Source organism: Lissotriton vulgaris, chromosome 4_1 (genome assembly GCF_964263255.1).
Source record: "Lissotriton vulgaris chromosome 4_1, aLisVul1.2, whole genome shotgun sequence".
In the NCBI taxonomy this organism is placed as follows: domain Eukaryota; kingdom Metazoa; phylum Chordata; class Amphibia; order Caudata; family Salamandridae; genus Lissotriton; species Lissotriton vulgaris.
In genome coordinates, this window is record NC_141691.1 from 1,211,706,739 (window position 1) to 1,211,728,456 (window position 21,718).

The 21,718-nt window shown below is 43.6% G+C and overlaps 1 protein-coding gene across 1 annotated transcript in view; it reads right to left on the reverse strand.

The window, feature by feature from the left end:
- LOC147723054 (polypeptide N-acetylgalactosaminyltransferase 1) overlaps positions 1–21,718 on the reverse strand; it is a 436,567-nt gene that overhangs the window by 197,374 nt on the left and 217,475 nt on the right. Inside the window, exon 4 of the mRNA XM_086965426.1 lies at positions 14,607–14,724. Within this exon, the coding sequence (XP_086821552.1) occupies positions 14,607–14,724 (118 nt within the window). The remainder of the gene's footprint in view (positions 1–14,606; positions 14,725–21,718) is intronic.

Consider the following 21,718-nt stretch of genomic DNA (forward strand, 5'->3'; position numbering starts at 1 on the left):
CAGTGGGGCACGAAGGCACACAAGAGGGAAAGGGCTTCCCACATATGAGGTGCATACCCTCATAACATTTTTAGTTGGGCGGGATTGCTCTGGCTCCTGAAAACTCTGGAAAGCTCCGAGCCGACCCAGGCGCTGGCTCACAGCGAAGCGAGGTGTCGAGTGACGCTCCCTCATCTCATCGCCCGTCTGACGAGGAAATGTTGAAGCAAGCTTCAACTATTTCTCGTGTCGGGACTTACCTGAAGGACCAGAAGACTTAAGAGTCCATTGAGCTTCTAGGACTCCATGACCACTCCCAGAACCTTATTCTCAATTAGGATCTGGATATTCGCAGCGTCGCATGTTGAGCCACCAGGAGCTTGAGGGCGTGCTCCCTTAAAGCCTTTGAGTGCATGGCGGGGCAATCAGAGCAGGCCTTCGGGCCCTGGTCGCGCTCGAGGCACCAGAGGCACACAAGGTGTAGGTACATCACTGACATTGAGTGCTGAAAGGCACTGCAGGGCTTAAAACCAAGCTTCTCTGATGACATTACTGCCACACCAGGAAGGAAAACAAGCATTTGCAATGCAATAGGTCTCGCATTAGGAAAGTGTCCAGGGATGGCAAGCACACCAGTGAACACCTTGAAGACTCAAGACTCGGGTAGAAGCGCACCTGCTGATACCGACTACATCCACCATCATGCTCCGGGGTCACACGCTGATGGGACGAGCAGTGTGCGACCTCATTTGGAAAGAGGAAAGTGTGAGCTATTGGTATTGTAAATGACAATTTTTTTTAATGTGTTGGCTTTGAAAATATATAAATTAATTGCATTGTTATTCACAAAGCCAATAGCTTACACTTTCCTAATGCGAGTCCTATTGGCTATGGCAATGCTTATTGGTAGCAAGCAAGGACAGTGCTGTTGTGGTGCTGAGTGATGATGTGGTTGGGCTGAGTGATGTGGTGGTGTATTAGAGTGATGTGGTGGTGTATTAGAGTGATGTGGTGGTGTTCCCGAGTGATGTGGTGGTGTCCCCGAGTGATGTGGTGGTGTCCCCGAGTGATGTGGTGGTGTCCCCGAGTGATGTGGTGGTGTCCCCGAGTGATGTGATGTGGTGGTGTCCCCGAGTGATGTGATGTGGTGGTGTCCCCGAGTGATGTGGTGGTGTCCCCGAGTGATGTGGTGGTGTTCCCGAGTGATGTGGTGGTGTCCCCGAGAGATGTGGTGGTGTCCCCGAGTGATGTGGTGGTGTCCCCGAGAGATGTGGTGATGTGGTGGTGTCTCCGAGTGATGTGGTGGTGTCCCCGAGTGATGTGGTGGTGTCCGAGTGATGTGGTGGTGTCCGAGTGATGTGGTGGTGTATTAGAGTGATGTGGTTGTGTCCCCGAGTGATGTGGTGGTGTCCCCGAGTGATGTGGTGGTGTCCCCGAGAGATGTGGTGATGTGGTGGTGTCTCCGAGTGATGTGGAGGTGTCCCCGAGAGATGTGGTGATGTGGTGGTGTCTCCGAGTGATGTGGAGGTGTCCCCGAGAGATGTGGTGATGTGGTGGTGTCCGAGTGATGTGGTGGTGTATTAGAGTGATGTGGTTGTGTCCCCGAGTGATGTGGTGGTGTCCCCGAGTGATGTGGTGGTGTCCCCGAGAGATGTGGTGATGTGGTGGTGTCTCCGAGTGATGTGGAGGTGTCCCCGAGTGATGTGGTGGTATGTCCGAGTGATGTGGTGGTGTCCCCGAGTGATGTGGTGGTGTCCCCGAGTGATGTGGTGGTGTCCCCGAGTGATGTGGTGGTGTCCCCGAGTGCTGTGGTGGTGTCCCCGAGTGATGTGGTGGTGTCCCCGAGTGATGTGGTGGTGTCCCCGAGTGATCTGGTGGTGTCCCCGAGTGATCTGGTGGTGTCCCCGAGTGATCTGGTGGTGTCCCCGAGTGATGTGATGGTGTCCCAGAGTGATGTGGTGGTGTCCCAGAGTGATGTGGTGGTGTCCCCGAGTGATGTGGTGGTGTCCCCGAGTGATGTGGTGGTGTCCCCGAGTGATCTGGTGGTGTCCCCGAGTGATCTGGTGGTGTCCCCGAGTGATCTGGTGGTGTCCCCGAGTGATCTGGTGGTGTCCCCGAGTGATCTGGTGGTGTCCCCGAGTGATGTGGTGGTGTCCCCGAGTGATGTGGTGGTGTCCCCGAGTGATGTGGTGGTGTCCCCGAGTGATGTGGTGGTGTCCCCGAGTGATGTGGTGGTGTCCCCGAGTGATGTGGTGGTGTCCCCGAGTGCTGTGGTGGTGTCCCCAAGTGATGTGGTGGTGTCCCCAAGTGATGTGGTGGTGTCCCCAAGTGATGTGGTGGTGTCCCCAAGTGATGTGGTGGTGTCCCCAAGTGATGTGGTGGTGTCCCCGAGTGATTTGGTGGTGTCCCGGAGTGATGTGGTGCAGCAGCACAGAGACTGAAGCGAAGAGCACGCAGGGTTGAGTGCTACAAAGAGTGTTCAATTTATCAAAGCACAGAATGATGGAGCTGGGAAAAAGCAAGGGGAAACAGGAAAACCAAGCATTTACAATGCAATAGGTCTCGCATTATTAAAGTTTGAGCTATTGGCATTGCTAAATAATGCAACACCAATAGCTCAAACTTTAGTAATGCAAGACCTATTGCATTGCAAATGCTTATTCCTCTTCTGAGGTAAACTGTAAACTCCGGGAGTTTAAATTTCTGAAGAAACAGTGGCATCCTCAGTAGGGCTCTGCTCTACCACAGTTTGTGACAGATAGATGCCTTTAGAGGAAGTTAGGGGGTCTATCGCAATGTGCAGGAGAAAAGTGTACACTTTGGGGGGTCCTCTATTAGAGGTATTGAGGTAAAAAACATGCTGCGCTGTGTCCAATGAGAAGGCAGCCAATGTCACGCAATTAGAGTGAGACAGGCCAGCTCACCTTCTCAAACAGGTAGAGTGCAGGCAGGACCTCCAGAGAGCACATGCACTTCATAGTTGATTAAGTAGCGTGTATACCCAAACTCCCCCAAGCCAATGCAAGAAAGGGCGGTTTGGGGGGACCTCCGTGAAGCCGGACAGGCCAGTTAAAAGTTCTGAATAGGGCCAGGATAAACACACAGCCTGGAATAAAAAATGGCTGAGCTAGTGACACATTTCCCCACAGTTTGATTAAACGAATTGCTGCATAATTTCTAATAAAACGTTACTCTGGTACAGCCTGTAGCTGGATGCGAGATTGGAAATGGATACTCGAGAGCAAACTGTATTTTGGCAACGAAATGGCTGTGACTGTGGGGAGTGAGACATAAAAAGAACGAGGGGGTTGGCAGTCTGGAGAGAGGCACAGAGATTGAGACCATGAAACGTAGAAAAGCAAAGGAGAAAATAAATTGATAGAGGCGGGCAGAGAAGCAATGCAGGGTTGAAACGGGGAGAAAGGCAGATGAAAAGGCAGTGAGAGATTACTCGAAAGAGGAGATCAGAGAAGGAAAAGAAAGTGGCCACATTATGGGGGCAGGGGTGGTGGAGAAACAGAGGTTGACAGGCAAGAGCGTGATAGAGAAAAGAGAATGGTAGAGAAGTGGGGATAGCATCAGGGAGATATATATATATATAATGTGATCAAGGCTGTGGCGACGCAGCCGAAACCAGTCATGTTGACTATGGAGAAATAAAGCACTAAGAAGATTACCTCACACGTTTGTGGTCTGTACCTGATTTGTCTACTATAGGATACAGTAGCACAGGAGTTGGTGATATATGAGAGAGAGTGAGAGGGCAGAAGACAACAGGAAGAAAGAAAGAAGGGAGACAGCAAACAGACAGAAGTGAAGATAGGGGAGGAGAAAAGGAGATAATGAATGAGAGAGTGTGGAAGAGACGGACAGAAGAGAGGCGAGGCAAAAAGGGCGGGATAGATAGGAAAAAAGAGAGAAAGTGGTTGAAAAGGGAGAAGAGAGAAATAGTAGAAGAGGTAGCCATGGAGAGCACTTCTGCAGACAGTCTCAAATAGTTCAGCTGTAAACTGCGACTACTCAGCTGTCAATATTTTGCTTCGAAGTGCATTGGGAGAGAGAAATGTTCTGTAGGTTCACGAAAGAAAAATAAAGTTCAGTTTCCATGACTGCAAAGAGCCCTCCTGTAGAAGTGGAGTATGCATAATCTCCCGAGTGACTGATGGCCTGGACCGACATTTGGTGGCGAGCTGTCCGGTGTCATACCACTGTCTTGTCTCCCGAGGGACATGCATGTAGGCCTTTTCATGGGTGGGGAGGAAGGAGTCTTCAGAAAAACGTCCACCCCTTGCTTTGGGATTGTCTTCCCTTACGCTGCCGACTCACGACCTCGCTAATTCGCTAAAAGCACTTTCCACTCTGTCAGCAGCGCCACCCCCTAACCACAGCGTGTGGTCCAGACACAGCTGGCCGCAGCACCCAGGGTCACTCCTCCCTTACTGGCACCTGTGTTTTATGTGGCTGACTGTGCATCTAAACAGCCTGTTATCCAATGCATTCACCAAGGTACGTCACCTGCAGGGACCATGGGAGAGCGATGCTTGTGAGAGTGTAGAAAATGCAGTAAAGGTGCAGCGAGCAAAAGAAAGAGTAAAAGAGACCAGTGGGGTGAAAGAAAATAAAGGGACTTAGAGAAGTAAGGTTCGAAAGTGAAAGTAAGTCAGAAGGGGAGATAGATAGTTACGTCAAAGTCAACCAGTGTAAGACAACAAAAGCCCGGAAATGGCAGAGAAGCTAAGCGAGGAGGGAAAGAGGCGAGAAGTGAACGGAGATAGGGCAAGAATATGGGATTAGCAACTGCATTTAGAGACAAGGCCTGGGAAGTGAATGAAGATCAGGGAATGTAGGTAATATAAGATAAGGAACGGCCAGATTAATAGTGTTAAAGAAGACAAAGGAAAGAAATGCAAACTAAGGAGTAAAAGAAAGAATGGCCAAAAAACTGTGGCAAGGGGAGTGTGTGAAAAAAGTAAGTGGTGGAAAACCAATCAAATCAACATGAAAGAAATAGAAGATGAGAAAGAGATTGAAAGAAACTTGCAGTTAGAGACCAGAAGGAATAAAATGTAAAAGAAGAAAACAGATATTACGAATGACAAAGTAAAATAGGGGATGATGGAAAAAAGGTTAGCATACTAATAAAAGTAAGAAGTAAAAACATACGTTGGGGCAGAAAGAAAGAAAACTCGAGGGCACGAAGGAAAAGTAATGAATGAAAAGTTTAAACTGTGAGAGAAGTGCTCGGCATTGCTGTGGGGGGGCGGGGGAGCGGCAGCCTTTGACGTCTGTTGCCGAGGCAAAGACAAATGGTGGTGTGCAATGTGTATGCGATCCGCAGACGTTTTGGTAGACTTTTCTTTTCCGCTTGCTATAATCTCACCGGAGCAATGCGCAAGCGCATTGGCTCAGGCGAGACCTAAATACCGCAAAACATTTCAACAAAACTTCCGAAAATTGAGCTAAAGACGGACAAAGCAGTAGCTCTTACTGAATCTGCACTGACTGGCACAGAAATAAAAGAACGGACATCAGCACACTAGGCTGGCATCTATATAGGCACTGTGCACGTCACTTCCTGCTCAGAGGACGTCACATTGAGCTGAACAATGCCACTTACTGGCGCACATTGGTACTGCTCAAGAAACATTTCCAGAACCAATATGACACCTGGTGATAACTCGAAGGTAAGGAAGTCTCCATCAGATAGGTCAATATCTAAAAATCAAAATAATAATGGCTCAGAATCTGACAAATCTCATGCATATTAATCAGGTAGGTAGCAAATTTCAATTCACTATGATTCATTGCCATCACTGGGATGGTGACTCTAGGTTCAGCAAATCACTAGCTCTGTGATTGCTTTTGAATAAACAATATTTTTTTCTAAATACAGTTTATTTTCCTTAAATGAAAACAGTTTTTTTTTAACCCGTCTGAGAAACTTTTTTCCCCACATAGGAGTAAGCAGTAGTCGCCATGGGCCACAGCCTACACTTAAAAATGTTTTTACGGGCTCGGCGACGTCACCACTCCGTGAGAAGTGGGGAGGAGCTGCGAGCCGTATTGCTAAGGGGTTTCTGGCTCGTCCTGGGAAAATTCCTCAGTGCGCGAGCTTTTTTAGTACATTATTTTACCATCTGCATGGTAATTGGTCCTTGCGGTGCCTTCTTTCTAGTAGCCTTATCTCAATAGGCCAGGTGTAATTTTCGTTTGGCAGTTCCTGCATTTTCTGTGCGGTTTCGCGCACAGCTGTCCATTAATTTTAATTAGGAGCTGTCAGGGTGCCCTTCTAATGCAATCCAGATGGTGGGAGCGCATTCACCATTCTGCATTGCATGTATCGGGCGCGCGTTCGTCTGCAGCGTCTTTGGGGCTGAAAAAGAGGCAGTATTTAAATACAGATTACCGAATGAGTTACACAATGATTGTGCTCGCCTGTAACTGCACGGAATCACTTTGTATTAGCATGGGTAGTCTGCGTGCGGTATCCAGAGAGGGGGATGTTTTCACTCAGGCGTGTCACACACTTGACATGAGCATGTTGACAGGAATCAGATGCCCTATTGATTGTCTATATTTTTAACCCGTCCTTTCCTTATTTAGTGTGCCTCACGTTACACGGTGGCTTGCTAGCATGATGTTGTCTAAATGCACTCCGATTTCACTGCAATATGTGGGATGCACAGCTCATTTGAATATGTTGATTCTCGCACCTTTCTTTTAATTGGGCGGAGAATTTATTATTCTCACTTGGGTATTATTAATTGTTTTTTTTTACATGATTATGAGCCGGATTTGTGATATGTGGCATTTGTTTTCGGTTTGTAGCCATGAGGAAGTCCGTGGAGAATATCACAACGAAACGTGTTGGCTACTTCTGTGAATGGGTATTTCCATGTTTGCATCCGCCAAGACTGAATAAAAAGAGCAGTAAAATACTGCATATTGTGGACGTCTATTGTATTGAACTTTTATGTGATTTATCAGTGCTCGGAAAAATGTGTGTGTTTGCAAGGAAGTGTTCCCGATTAGAAGGACATGGTGTTCGCCTTATTTCCTTTGAAGCGCTGATATGATATGTATTTCTCTTTAATAGCAACACGTACTTTGGGTACAACACAACAATTGCGCATTGACACAACCATGCCACTACAAAGAGTATCAGATTACATCGCGCAATTTGATTTGATTGCAGCATAATTTACTCAACCCTGCCTGCTAATTGCGTCCTCCTCTGCCGCATAATTTCAGTGGTCCAGGTTAATGTAAATGAATACATTTTCTCCTACAGCGCACTGACAACCTAAGCACTCCCATGATTGTGGCAGGCAGGGAGATCGCTCTGAATGTTTGGTGGCTGTGAACAGTGCTCGGAAGGAACGCAGAGAAATCGTGAGCATTGAACACCGTGGGCAGCAGCAGTATGCAGCATGCTCCTAATGCACTGTCACTCATGTCCCATTCATCTCGCTCCAGCGAGATCAGGGTCAATGTCTGTTTCTCTGCCAAGCTTTTCTCTGCAGAGTGGTGTCATCGGTAGTTGGTTTAAAGCCAGAATCCATGCTCACTCGATAGTTGGCACTGTTTGCAGTGAAAGCTATTCCCCTAGTTGGAGTTACTAGGGCTCAGTCTGCATTCCTGTTCAATTCTTGGAATCTGTCTAGAGGAATCTATCTCTGTGGTGGGATCAACAGTAGGCACCAGTCTGTGCCCATTCAGTACCTGCCATCTGGTTGATGTGATCTATCACCTCTGATTAGATTAGCACTCAAACTGTGTGGCCATTCAATCTTTGGCCTCTTTGTGAGGAGCTTTACCTCTCGTGGTTGGTTTAAACCTAATTCTCTGCACCCATATTAAACCTATCCTCTCTCTGCAGAGTTTGAAGCACATTTTTGAAAAAATAGTTGCTGGGCTGCATTGAGCCAAGAGGAGGGAGCATCCCAGCGCCAAAGTTAATTGAAATCTAATAAGATACGGGGGCTGCTGTTCTCTTTCCCGGCACTGATACCCAAACAGATGGTCTAGGCTGTTCTGCGCCATGCAGACATGTGCAATGGTGTGTATGTGTGAGGTCTAGCATAGGCTTTATAATGAAAAGGTATTCCTTCCAGTACAAAAAACTGTGTTTAGATCTAGTTTACATTTTTACAATATTGTGAGTAGTAGTCATGCAACGTGGCAACAATTTAGAGAAATAGAACCATTTCTCATTGTTAGTGCCTGTCTTGATTTCGGTCCAATGCCCTGTCTACCATTGTTAGTAGATAAGGGGTTTGCATCAAAAACCACAGGAAGCAGCATGTGAACGCCCATAGACCACTCATGTGACACTCTTGATGCAAAGTAATGAAAAGAAGCACCAATCGATTCTAGTGTTATCTTTGGGGCTACTTTCCAGCACAATAGTTTTAGTGAACAGTAAGCACTTTCCACCACTTTGTTTCACTTTTGGTGATTTAGAAGCTGACCAATTTGTTGATCTATCTTCCACTTATTTCACTATAGTTGTATTCACATCTCGTACTCGTACCAATCCGACCCTTGTATTGAGTCTGGAAGATCCATCCTCATTGCTGGACGTACAGCTCATGCATAGCACCACCAGCTTTCTCTGGATAAAAAGCCGCTCCATTCCCCTGTAACCGCACAACCTGTCATCTCCATGGAGCAGTTGCTTGTAGAAAGCAAGGAAGGTTCTCACTCACCATACTGCTCTAAAACACTCCACTTAAAGGGCCTCCTTCCTTGACGGGCCGTTTTGCTCTGGCTTTGTCATAGTTTGCCTATCAACATATGCTCCTTGTCTTGAGTGGTAACATGCTTGCCAAGAATGAAAGCAGTTCAGTTCAGTGCATAGCAATTCCTGCAATTTGACTAATTGTTGCAAAACTGGCCCCTGATTTGCTAACGTTTTGTGTGTTCTTAGTCACTAAAACTGTCACTGGGCCCGAAGTATCTCAACTCGCTGCACCAGTAGGCTCTTCCATCTTACTGCTTAGTCACTTTTTAGGGCTCGGCCTACATCACCACTTTGTCAGACAGTGAGTGCAGAGTGACAGTAGAGTGCAGAGTGACAGTAGAGTGCAGAGTGACAGTAGAGTGCAGAGTGACAGTAGAGTGCAGAGTGACAGTAGAGTGCAGAGTGACCGTAGAGTGCAGAGTGCCAGTAGAGTGCAGAGTGCCAGCAGAGTGCAGAGTGACAGCAGAGTGCAGAGTGACAGCAGAGTGCAGAGTGACTGCAGTGTGTGTGTGTGCAGCGTGAACAGTGTGTAAGTGTGCAGGGTGCACATTGTGTGAGTGTGCAAGATGAGTGTGCAGGATGAACATTGTGTGGCTATGCAGGATGAACAGTGTGTGACTATGCAGGGTGAACAGTGTGAGTGTGAGCAGTGTGTGAATGTGTAGGGGCTGTGTGTGAGTGTGCAGGAAACAAACACTCAAACTAAGTCCACCACACACATACATAACACCACACACAAGACCACACACACACCATACACACACATACACCACACACACACACACACACACACACCACACACCATATACACACCACACACCATATACACACCACACACACATACACGACACACACATACCACACACACACCACTCTCTCACCACCACACACTCACCCCCACAGACTCACCCCCACAGACTCACCACTACAAACACAACCACACACACAACAACACCTGCCGTCAGTCAGTGCACGCTTTCACCAGGGCCAAACACCACCAGCCATCAATGCACTCTTTCACCAAGCACAAACACCATCAGGCGTACAACACCAGGCAGCTGTCAGTGCATGCTTTTACAAGGCGCACTCACCAGCAACCGTCAGTGCACGCTTTCACCAAACACACACACCATCAGCCATCTGTGCACGCTTTTACCAAGCACACACCCACCAGCCGTCAGTGCACCCTTCCACCAAGCACACACACCACCAGCCATCAGTGCATGCATCAATTGTTAACGCATCCACAATTAACTATTGTAGCAATCGCAGTATGGTACACTTTACTTTTAATGTATGAGTGGGGTAGCACACCCTTTCTTTCCAGCAATTTTAACATTATATTAAATTCACCAAAGTTAAACATCGCGTGCTCACGAAGGACGTGCTCAGCCTATACAGCACGTAAGTAACTGAACAGCATCAAAAATGGGGCACCTTTTGGCTCCAATCCGTGGCACAGCATTCTCTCAATTGCATTTGCAGCCTTGTTTAATTATTTATCTCTTTTCTCGAGTTTCTCTCATTTTCTATAGTAGTCATTTTCCCTTTTGAAAATTCATCACAATTTATATCCACACGCAAAGAGCAGCAATTTTCCAAGTTTCTCATATTCCTGCGGGGCCATCCGAACCTCTCCCAAGAACACGTACAAAGGCCAAATCCATTGAAAAGCAGTTTATTCAAACCCAATGCATTTCAGACCACCAGGGTCCTTCGTCAGGGGTAACTGAAATAGTACAATTATAAATTGTGATGATTTTTCAAAAGGGAAAATGACTACTATAGAAAATGAGAGAAACTCGAGAAAAGAGATAAATAATTAAACAAGGCTGCAAATGCAATTGAGAGAATGCTGTGCCACGGATTGGAGCCAAAAGGTGCCCCATTTTTGATGCTGTTCAGTTACTTACGTGCTGTATGGGCTGAGCACGTCCTTCGTGAGAACGCGATGTTTAACTTGGGTGAATTTAATATAATGTTAAAATTGCTGGAAAGAAAGGGTGTGCTACCCCTCTCATACATTGTTCATGATTTTTCAGCCCTCCACGGTAAGCACCCCAATTAACGGTTCAATAAAAGGAACACATTGACACTACGCATACTGCCGCACGCAAAGCGGAACATCTTCGTCCATGGAGTACGTTTATCTTCGGGAAGTCATACAAAGGACTGAAATTGCAATGATGAACTCTCAAGAGTAAAATGTTACACCAATGTTATCAACGCTTCACTAAGTAATTGTTGTTGCATTTATTTATTGAGTATAAAGGACTTAAGCTTTAGGCATCACTATGACACGATTAGTTGCATTATGGGAGCTGAAGTATTCGTGGTTAACTTGGGAGGCACTACACGTCTCAGGTGATGAACATGTTGAAGTTAATGGGAGGGTCGATGGGAGGAGGGGTTTACGCGCAGTTCAAAAACCGAGCAGTTTGAATGCAATGGTTATTCTGCTTCTGATCGAGTGAGGAAGTTGTCAAGCTATCAGCAGCTATGTAAAAAGAAGGGAAAATGAAGGGAATTGATGGAGAGAGCGGTGCACGGGTGAACAGCTTTGTAAACATTAGTAGTTTTAATGATGAAGCAGTGTGCGGAAAAGTCAGCATGTTTATTCATTGATAATACGAAAGGAAGACATTTCAGTGAGTTTGCCCATAGTCCATTGGTAGTTTGCTTCAAATCGAGTTAATAACAAACAGCAACAGTGAAGCGCATGAGATTGTGATTTAAACATTGATGAATTGATGATTAATACATATTTAATTGTACTATTTCAGTTACCCCTGACGAAGGACCCTGGTGGTCTGAAATGCATTGGGTTTGAATAAACTGCTTTTCAATGGATTTGGCCTTTGTACGTGTTCTTGGGAGAGGTTCGGATGGCCCCGCAGGAATATGAGAAACTTGGAAAATTGCTACTCTTTGCGTGTGGATATAAATTGTGATGAATTTTCAAAAGGGAAAATGAGAGAAACTCGAGAAAAGAGATAAATAATTAAACAAGGCTGCAAATGCAATTGAGAGAATGCTGTGCCACGGATTGGAGCCAAAAGGTGCCCCATTTTTGACACTTTACTTTTAAACCTATTCATCTACAGCACAGCATGCCACCATTGCTAAAATTATAATCCAACCCACATAATTCCACTACACACCACATGCACAATGCCATTAGCTCAAACTCAAATAAATCCGAGCCAGATTGCATTTCTAATGCTTGTTTACAACTGACAATCTCTAGGATACCACTGGCATTTGTGAATGAGCTACAACTACCTTCATACACAGGGAGAATATTGATGTTCTGAGACAATATTTTGGTTGTAGAACATTAATACATACCATAATGAATCTGTATTTGAAAGAGACATTCTAATCCTGCATTGAAATACCACTTCTGAATGGTTTCCACACCCCATTAAACATTAGAAATTATTTTTCTTAATCATTAAAGGGGTTTAGTACATTTAAAAAAAATGTTTTAGCATTTGCAAACGCTCGGATTTACAGAATCAGGGAGTTTGCAAGCACTGAAAGCCTTTGTACAACTGGCCCATAGTCCCAAGATGACTGCCACTTTGCACACACAGTGAGGCATACATAGGCTGAGGAGGAGAGAGGATGATCGGGGTGAAGGGAGAGTGGGAAACTGTGGAGCCAAATGAATAAGTGCAAGCATGTGTGTTCAACAAACAGGAAGAGAAATGAGCAGATCAGGAACTCCAGTGAGTGCCAAGTCACAACAGTAAAACACAAAGAAAAAGTAGTTCCTTCATTTCAGCCGAAAAAGGATACACTGAACCAATGAAAAATGAGGGTGAAACCTGAATGCTGCTGGAATGGGACAAACAACAATAGAGACGAAAGCCATCCCATCAGCAGTAGGGAATTAAAATATACAAGAAATCCATCCAATCACAAGCATATGGGTTGACTATACTCACTCTAAGCAAATTGTTTAAGAATTGTATACAAAGCCGTCTGAGACAGATGGCTAAAGGTGTCTGAAGCAAGAATACAAAAACTGTGTAAGGTACCAGTAAAAAAAGACATACATTTCTAAAAAAGCAATGGTCAAGAAGGGACAAACTCAACACAAATCCCTTCTGTTTATTATTGACATTACAAAGGATTTCATGAGCGTTATCAGACATTAACAAAACTGAACAAGCATTTGCAATGCAATAAGTCTCGCATTTACGTGAGTTTGAGCTATTGACATTGTAAATGACAATGCCTTTTATTTTTGTTTCCTTTTTTAACCCTTTAATTGCTGCCCACGGCCAACGGTCGTCACGAGCGCTACCTCCCCAGTGCTGGGCACGACCGTTGGCCGTCGGGTCAGCATTCGTTCTCCGAACGTTCAGCACTGGGCGCTGAACGTTCGACGCTGGGAACGGGTTAAAACATAAATAAAGGACATTGTTATTTACAATGCCATTAGCTTAAACTCCCTTAAATGCGAGATCTATTGCATTGCAAATGCTTGTTTTTATACCTGTCTTTTAAAAGCACACACTTCACAACTGGCAGTGAGGCTGTAGTCAGAGTGTCCTTGTACTACTGAGCTCCCCAAATCAGTTAGACAACCATTCAACTCCAACTCAAACATGGCACCATTCTTCATACTTGGCCCCGCACAAACCCATTAATAATGTAATGGCACCAATAGTCATCTGACACACACATCAGTATTGTCAGCTTCAGCCTAAACAACCCCCATAACCGGCTATCACCAATGTGCCCAACACTAAGACACTAGCAGGGTGGCAGTATTAGAAGCCTGGCTTTTAATTCCAGCTTCGACATTTGGACAAAAATCTACTGTATCTGAGGGAAAGGACAGACTGGCTTGGAAAAAACATCGCAAGTGGCAACCTCAGATCCAGAATAAGACTGGATGTGTGTGCAGTACGTGGGAGATGGAGTGAGCATCCTTCTGCAGGCAGCAGTACTTAGGCCTCTGCGCGGCGGAGTTGCGCCCCTCTGACACCCCTTCCTCCCCTTGTGTGCATGCTATTTCCTGCTCCCTAGAGCCACTGATGGGAGCCGGCATGGGGATGTGCCTGACGAGCCACCGAGGACAACACACATGAGTAGCCAAGCACACTCTGTCTCTGCAAGATTGTTTGCATAGAGGTGTGGGTGAAACCTTAAGCAAATCGACTTTTAAAGCTAATCGCAGTTGCATTGTGGGAATTGCAGTTTCGTTTTTCACTTTGTGAGTGTAGATTATACCCAGGGCAAAACGGTAACCAAGAACAAAAACATTTCTCTCTGTACATTTGATGAATGAGACAAAGACATACTATAAACGGCAGTCCCACCCCGCTTTATATTTTTCGAGAAGAGGGAGCCTACCCCTCATTATGCCTGGAGTGAAGGTATCACTGCCGCCGGCCCGATTCGACACGAAAACCGGAAGTCACACAGCGCCATGCCTGCTGTGGGGCGGGCCTTCCGCGGGAAGACCGCGCCCACGGAGTGGCTTGCTGAGGAAGAAGTGGTGACGCAGGGCTTCCATGCCTGAGGGAGAGGCCCGCGGTGGTGGCAGAAGTAAGGAGAAGCCCTTTCTCACAGCGGAATCCACGTATTGAAAAATAGTCTGGACTAAGGATGCCCAAAACTTGTTTTACCATTAATATGGAAACTTTTTACACTTTTGCCCTGAATCTCTTATCCATAAAGAAACACAAAAGATGAAGGGTGGAATGTCTGCAATAGTCTCAGCCACGAAAATCGTTCGGAACACATTCAAGTCAATCATTTTTTGCTCTCTATTAATGAGTGGGCTTTGGCAAGTCCCCTATCGTTCAGGAGTACACCATCAGAAGTGTGACCATGTGTAAAAAAGCACAAGTAAAAAAGAAATGCTCACCCTGAAGGAAATTTCAAGGTTTTCTCCTCCCCATATGTCCATGCCAGCATCATATGTTCCAATTTCTTGAAAATAGTCTCTGTCTATTGAGAACAAACCGCCTGCCATTGTGGGAGTCCTGAGGAAAAAATACCAGACAAATTAAGCACGACTTTTAAAAGGTAAAATGTTATGAGTATTGCAAATATGTTGTACTATATAACCAAGCAGCATAAATAATACCTAGACCTACAGATTAGCTACTTTGGGAAATTTGCAACAAATGACGTTTCCCACAGTACCTCATGAAGGACCGGTTCCACATGAAACAATATAGCTGCAGAATAACCAACAGATCTATTACTTGGAGATGTAACGATGGTTAAGCGTATTTCACACACAGAAGAGTGTTCCTCAAGGAATACGTATGCAAAAAGGAAAAACATATTGCATTAAATCACAACTTACTATTTGAATTATACTAATGTATTCTATGGCCCTATCTGCTTTGTGCAAGTTCTACCATTATTTGAAGCAACAACAAAAAATAATTGTTCCTGCCGTCACATAAATGGAGATTACTATTTTTTTAGTAACGATTTTAAGCATATTTCACAGTTCTGATAAAACAGCTAAACGTAATAAAGTTTAAAAGCACCGCGCAAAGACAGAGTCGCAGAGGATAACCAGAGCGATAGATGGCAGATAAGTAGCTTGCACGCCAGGGCAGAAAACTGTTTAGTATGCTGCTGCATGGGTAAATGAACTCGGTTACAGTAATTGGTAAATACCATAGGTCTATTAAATACCGGTTCCCCTCATTAGGGCATGCATTGATAATGATTCGGCTGCTGCTGTGCATAAAAATAATTACTTACCGAGGGGCTTTAGGTCAGACCCTCCAGTCATTGGTTAATTTGAAGAAGCCCCCCTTCAACCACTGATTGTTGAAAGAGCCATTCACATTTTGGGAGAGGGAAGAGGATTAACTGCTCTCATATGTCTTAAAGTTACTCCCTTGGTGAGATAATGGTTACTTTGTCTATGGATAATGTTAGAAGTAAATCCACGCGTAATTTCCTTTATGTTGACGTGATCTGAAATAAACTCAGGATTTTCATGTTGCGAAAATTATGTATGATGCCAGAGATCGTATCACACAGCAAAAACATGGTTTCAGTGAGGAAAAATCCTACTGCAGTATCCCGGAAACAATGTGACTGATGGGCAGCACCACGTACGTTACCCAATCACGAGCAGCAGTGCTTTAACACAAGTACTGATAAAAACGATTCGAAGTCATTCGGTGTTAACTTTTTAACCCAAGCAGACGGCAAGGGTAAATTTTGAGCATACAATATTGTTTTGTCTTATGTTTTGAGTTACACACATGAAGTGCCACAGAGAGTAACGTTACTATACATACAATGTCAACTTCATGTTCCGAAGACGACTTCTTTTGCTTTGCCAATCATTTTTGTGGATTTAGATTTTGGAAGGAAGGAACCTCTGCAGCATAATCCACCCTTGGAAGTAGAAATCTGTACTTTTTTGGGGGGGGGGGGGGGGGGGGGAGACAAGTAACTTGACTGCAGTTCTTAGCAAAATGTTTCTATTGGCAAGCACCAATATTTTGTTCTTTTTTTAGTTTTTTTCCCATTTTGTTTGTTGCTGATGAATAGCAGTCTAAATTAGGGAGGGTGCAGGCAGACTCATGAGATATTGAGAGATAGACATTTTTGGATGGTGGAGGCCAGATGTTAACATTATCTCACTATCACGGTGATTTAGTGCTCTAGAGATATTTTCTATTCTATAGGCACGTGAATAGCCTTGTATTCATGTCAAACTTAGGGGTTATATTTGTCTGCACGCTTCTGGTGGTGGCTATTGTCATGGTGGCCCATATATCCTGATATTTTTCCTTTGGTCTTCTCTACATGTTTGCCTACCATTTTGGTGAGAGATGGTTGATGAATTGTTTTTCTACAGCTTTTAAAACTGTTCTCCAGGGATAATTGTTGCCTTGTGTGTGGGGCATTTTTTTGCAGTTCATTTTAAATCGTCCCACAGTTTACATTTTGCTGTGCTGCTGACTTTTTGGTTACTGGTTTACTGGTGGTACATTAGGGCCACAAACGGGCCGGGCCCAGTCACATTTAGGATGTGTATTTGTGTAATTGGTTTCCTGCAATCCAGCTATTTTTTTTGATTGAGCGGGATTAAAGGGTGGCAGGCGTGGCAGACTAGCCATGTTCTTTGTTTTTCATGCCTCCAGGTGGTTACTGCCATTTTGTGAACCGCGTGTGTTTGTCGTAGTCTCCTGTTTTGTCTTTATTCTCCAATTCGGTTTCCTTGCTGGTCCATGCCATGAGGTGAGCGACCACCATTTTGATGAGCCAGTGAGTCTTTCTGATTATTTATTATTTTATTCTATTTTCTAGGAGAACTTCAAATTAGATGAAGCTCATGTAATTTTAGCTCATTTTTCATTTACTAAAATATTTTTCCGGATATATTAATGTGTGCTTGTAGATGACTGTAGAAGTTTGTATTACTCCGTTCTTGTTTTTAATTAATTTATTTGAGTATTGCGATAATTTGCCACCTCGCTACCGTTTACCGAAACAACAACAATATTTGGAGTGATACAGAAAATGTTATATGCAAGATATGACTATCTTGGAATGTGAACCAGAACAATGTTGATGTGATTGAGGATTTAAGTAATAACTTTCTTGGATTGTGTTGGATGTCTGAAGGGAAAGTGGTTGTAGATTGTGCACTCTTTCGTCATATGATGATTTTAGTTATATTTTAACTTGATTGATAAGCGTGCTACGCTACTACTGTGCCTGCCTGGCATACATCTCTAGGGACTGTGGTGGCCAAGTTCCAGAGGCAACTTGGTCTGTGGAGTGCACTGCTATGTAAGATTTACATCAGTGAAAACATGTATTTAAGATTCTTTACACATTTCTCTTCAAATAATTCTTACTTCCTGATTAATTTACCTTAACAATCAAAAAAAATAATTCATTGTACATAGTATACATAAATACATCTGTCATTATTTGATACACTAATTTTTGAGCTTCAGAAAATCTGAGGATCACATCGCCCAATCCATTTCGGGACAGCCTGTCCTTTCGTCAGGGCCAATTACCTATTAACAAAAAAATAAATATCAAATTGATGTGCTAAGGTGGAAAATGTAATACATTCAAAACATGCCCTTTAAAGTGTAAATAAACGTCTCAGTCAAAAGTCATTTGTCAGTGAAGCACTCCATATTCTGTGTAAAACCAGAACAGCACCCAGTGTGGTACAGGCGATGTTACTTAAATTCCAATTTGAATGTGATCGTCACGTATTGTCCTCAAATTCCCTGTACCGAGCGCAAGTCTACAATAACAAACCACTCGGAGGTCATGCCGTGACAGCTGGTGATTCATCCAAACACACCCGCTTACATAATAGAACTGCCTACCTTCACTCCCGTAACTGACTTCTACCCTGTACCGAAGACAGCAAAATTGATAGTACCTGCTAAAGCATGAAGGCAATGAAAGTGTTGGTCAACATCACCCTAATGGCCACATGAAGAATGCGAGAACTACGAAGCTCCATTCTTACCTCCTCCACCACAATAGCGAGGAAGACCGTCATCCAGATTACCAGCTGCGCTCATGTCCGTGCTCAGACTTTGACAAAAATACCATTTCAAAATCTCGTAGTAATTCAATCAATTCATCAGCTTCATCTTTGACTATGCAAAACCTCTTCACTGAAGATTTTCTGAACTATAAGTTTATGGCCGATTAACATAAATCCACAGCAAAATGTTGAAAACTGGAATAGTACTATAAAACCACAGGGACCATTACAACGCTCGAATCTTAGAACCTCATATCGCTGTAGTAGCTTATCAAACAGACCCACTAGTCGGCCAAGTCATTGGACGCCATCTTAGAGTGGTGTAACAGGAATGTGAGTGTGTTAAGTCATTCATTATTATGGTACATACATGAATCAAACAGATTGCAACTATTTCCACATTGCATACTGGTACAATATAAAGTGCATGACCAAGTTATAGTGATTAAATCCTTATGATGAATAATGATATAAGTTCAATCTAAGCTCTAAAAAAATGTATAACTGTTTATGCGTGGACTCTCTCAATTTAATCTGCTTGATTACAGGAAGCATGCCATTTCAAATTTATCGTTCAATCCAAATGGCAGCAAAGTGTTTAGGCGCTTGATCCAGAATACTTCCCTCTGCAACAGTTTTTTGGAATCTGAATGGGTACTTGTTCTATGATTTGAAATTTGATTTGTGCAATTGTATGTCGGCTTTGTGTCCAATGTGTGGCTAAACTTTATTTGATGTTTTTGTTTTTAATTATACTTCTATGCTCAGTTAAACAAATTTTCATCTTCCTCTCAGTTTTGGTGACGTAAAGTAGTCCGCATGGACATTTAATCATATACACCACATTTTGGGAGTTACAATCAGTGGCTTGAGTTAGTCTTATCTGATCGCCAGTTCAGGGGTGTAAAAGATTTTCTCCTTGGAGAAGTGTGGCTCACTGGTTAGAGCAGGCAGACCCTGAAGCAGAGGTCAGACCCGAGACCAGGGTTCAATTCCCGACACGGCAGGGTCTTGAGCTCAAATGTCCATGGACTCGATATTTCTCGCTTCGGTGCCTGACCTAATCATGGGTTCACACTCTGCAACTCTGGGCATTAAGCTTGCTTAATCTCCACAACGGCCCCCCTGCGGAGGGATGCCTGGCTTTCACCTTGGGGATGCCCTGTAGGGGCTATCTCACAGGGAAAAGCCAGGACGGGTTCCCAAGGCAAGCGCGGAGATACCCCTTCGGGGGTCGATTCAGGCGCTATATAAGAAACATAATAATAATAATAATAATAATAACGTTATTTCAATGAATACAATTCCAGCATTTCATGGTTCCTGTTTTGCCAGTGAGTAGCTTTATTCTTTTGGTGGATGTCAAAAGTTCCTTCAAATTTCGTGCACGTATATATGCGAAGCGTGGGTTTTCTTTGAACAATCCTTCAAAGTCCGGTTCAGATTCTAATACTTTCAGCGTTTACGTATGCTTGTTTTTATCTCCCTAGAAACTGTAGAGTATTTTAATACAAAAATAATTCTGTTAGCTTATTTTACAAAAAAAATACTAAAAAGAATCTATCTACTAACTCGGGATTTGTGTTCATCCAGCAGATCTTCCGGGTACCCTCTGGCTTTGTAGTTTAATTTTTGTGCTGGAATGGTCTACATTCATGTTGCCAATTCTGATGAAATCCGTTGAGTTCTTAAGAAATGAGAGTAAGGTAAATTCTTAACTAGAGATGGTGGATGAAAACTTTTTAATAATAAGGAATTATTCCTAGCGGTGGGCTTTTTGAACATACAGTTGGATAGAACTGAAATCCAATAAAATCACCAAACATCCAAAAATGCCAGTCCACTTTTTCTGATAGTGTGTGTAAATTGAATCCTCGAGTCTTTGGTATTCAGAGTTTGTATATTTTCTATTTATCATTCTTCGCAGTTTTTCCTAATCAAGAAAATGTCGTCAATGAATCTTCGAAAAAAGAGTAAGCCTTCGGTCCAAGATGGAATCGTTAAGATATGTTTATTTTCAAATGTTGCCATAAAAAGTATTGGCGTAGGCTGGAGCTCCAGAAAAACCCATGGATGTGTCATTTAGGAGAGGCAGGGGACTCAGCACAACCCTTGGATCAACAAATAAGAAAACAAATTTTTACTCAACAAAAATACGGAGAGGAAAAAGAAAGGGACAAACTCAAGAAGGGTCTTAGGAGCCAAACCAAAGCCTCAATCAACATCTCATTAGCAAATTTAACAAAAGCACAACAAACAGTTTTAAACAAAAGCACATCTTTTGTACCGACATATAGCAGTATGCGTTTGAAAATAAGGTGGCTTTCTATAAATTTATGAGGATTTTTTCACCAATGTGATTCCACAGGATCCCTCAAGTAAGGAATCTGAAACAGTGGAACTGTTTATAATGCAGGGCAGCCATGCCGTGGGGATTGACCCACCGCAGTGAGTTAGTGCGGCCTGAGGCTCTGGATGCTGTGAGCCGCTTTCAGTCCATCAGGATTGCCTTATTATATTTAACAGCGTTTCTCTGCTTTCCCTGTTGAGCCCATTAATGGCTAAATTGTGAAAATATATTTAGAGTGGACATTGTGTGTTTATTATGAACTACGAGGCTCATGCAAAAACTGCTGTTCCCAGAATGCAATTCTGTGAGATCACGAGGCCCCACCTGAAGGCAATAAAGGTACATGTAATATTGGGGAGCAGTCTTTGCCTTTTATGTTGATGTCGCTCTGCCTGTGATCAAGGACAACTTCTGTCTGAAACGCGTAAGGCAACCTTATTAACCAGGGAGTTGCAGACTGTGCGGTTGCCTGATTTTTTGATGGAGAGTGCAGCCTAAAAGCTTTGGCAACTTGTGGAACCGTTTATTTTTTTGTTAATAGGTAATTGCCAGACGAAAGGAAAGGCTGTCCTGAAATGCATTGGGCGCTGTGATCCTCAGAATTTTTGAAGCTCAAATATGAATGCATAAAATAATGACAGATGTATTTATGTCTACTATGTACAATATATAAGGTACACTTAATTATGCTTTTTGATTGTTAAGGTATATTAATCAGGAAGTAAAAATTATTTGAAGAGTAATGTGTAAAGAATCTTGAATACATGTTTTCTCTGATGTAAATCTTACATAGCAGTGCACGCCACAGACCAGGATGCCTGAAGAGAACATCTGAGATTTTCTAATCTCTTATGGTTTAAGGAGTATACAAGTGTTCAAGAGTGACTAGATTATCAGTCAGAGGTTTTTTGACTGTACCGGTTTGGAAAATAAATGGTGATCTGGGTAACACCACCTATCCACTACATCTATTTAGCCCCGAAGAAGCGTTTTACCACCACGAAATATGTGTTGGATAAGACAATCCTATGGGTTGCTAGTCATTTTGATAATGGTGATTTTGGGCAGGAAATTAGAGAACGATATACAATTGAACATCACTGAGATTTTTCACCATCATTCAGAT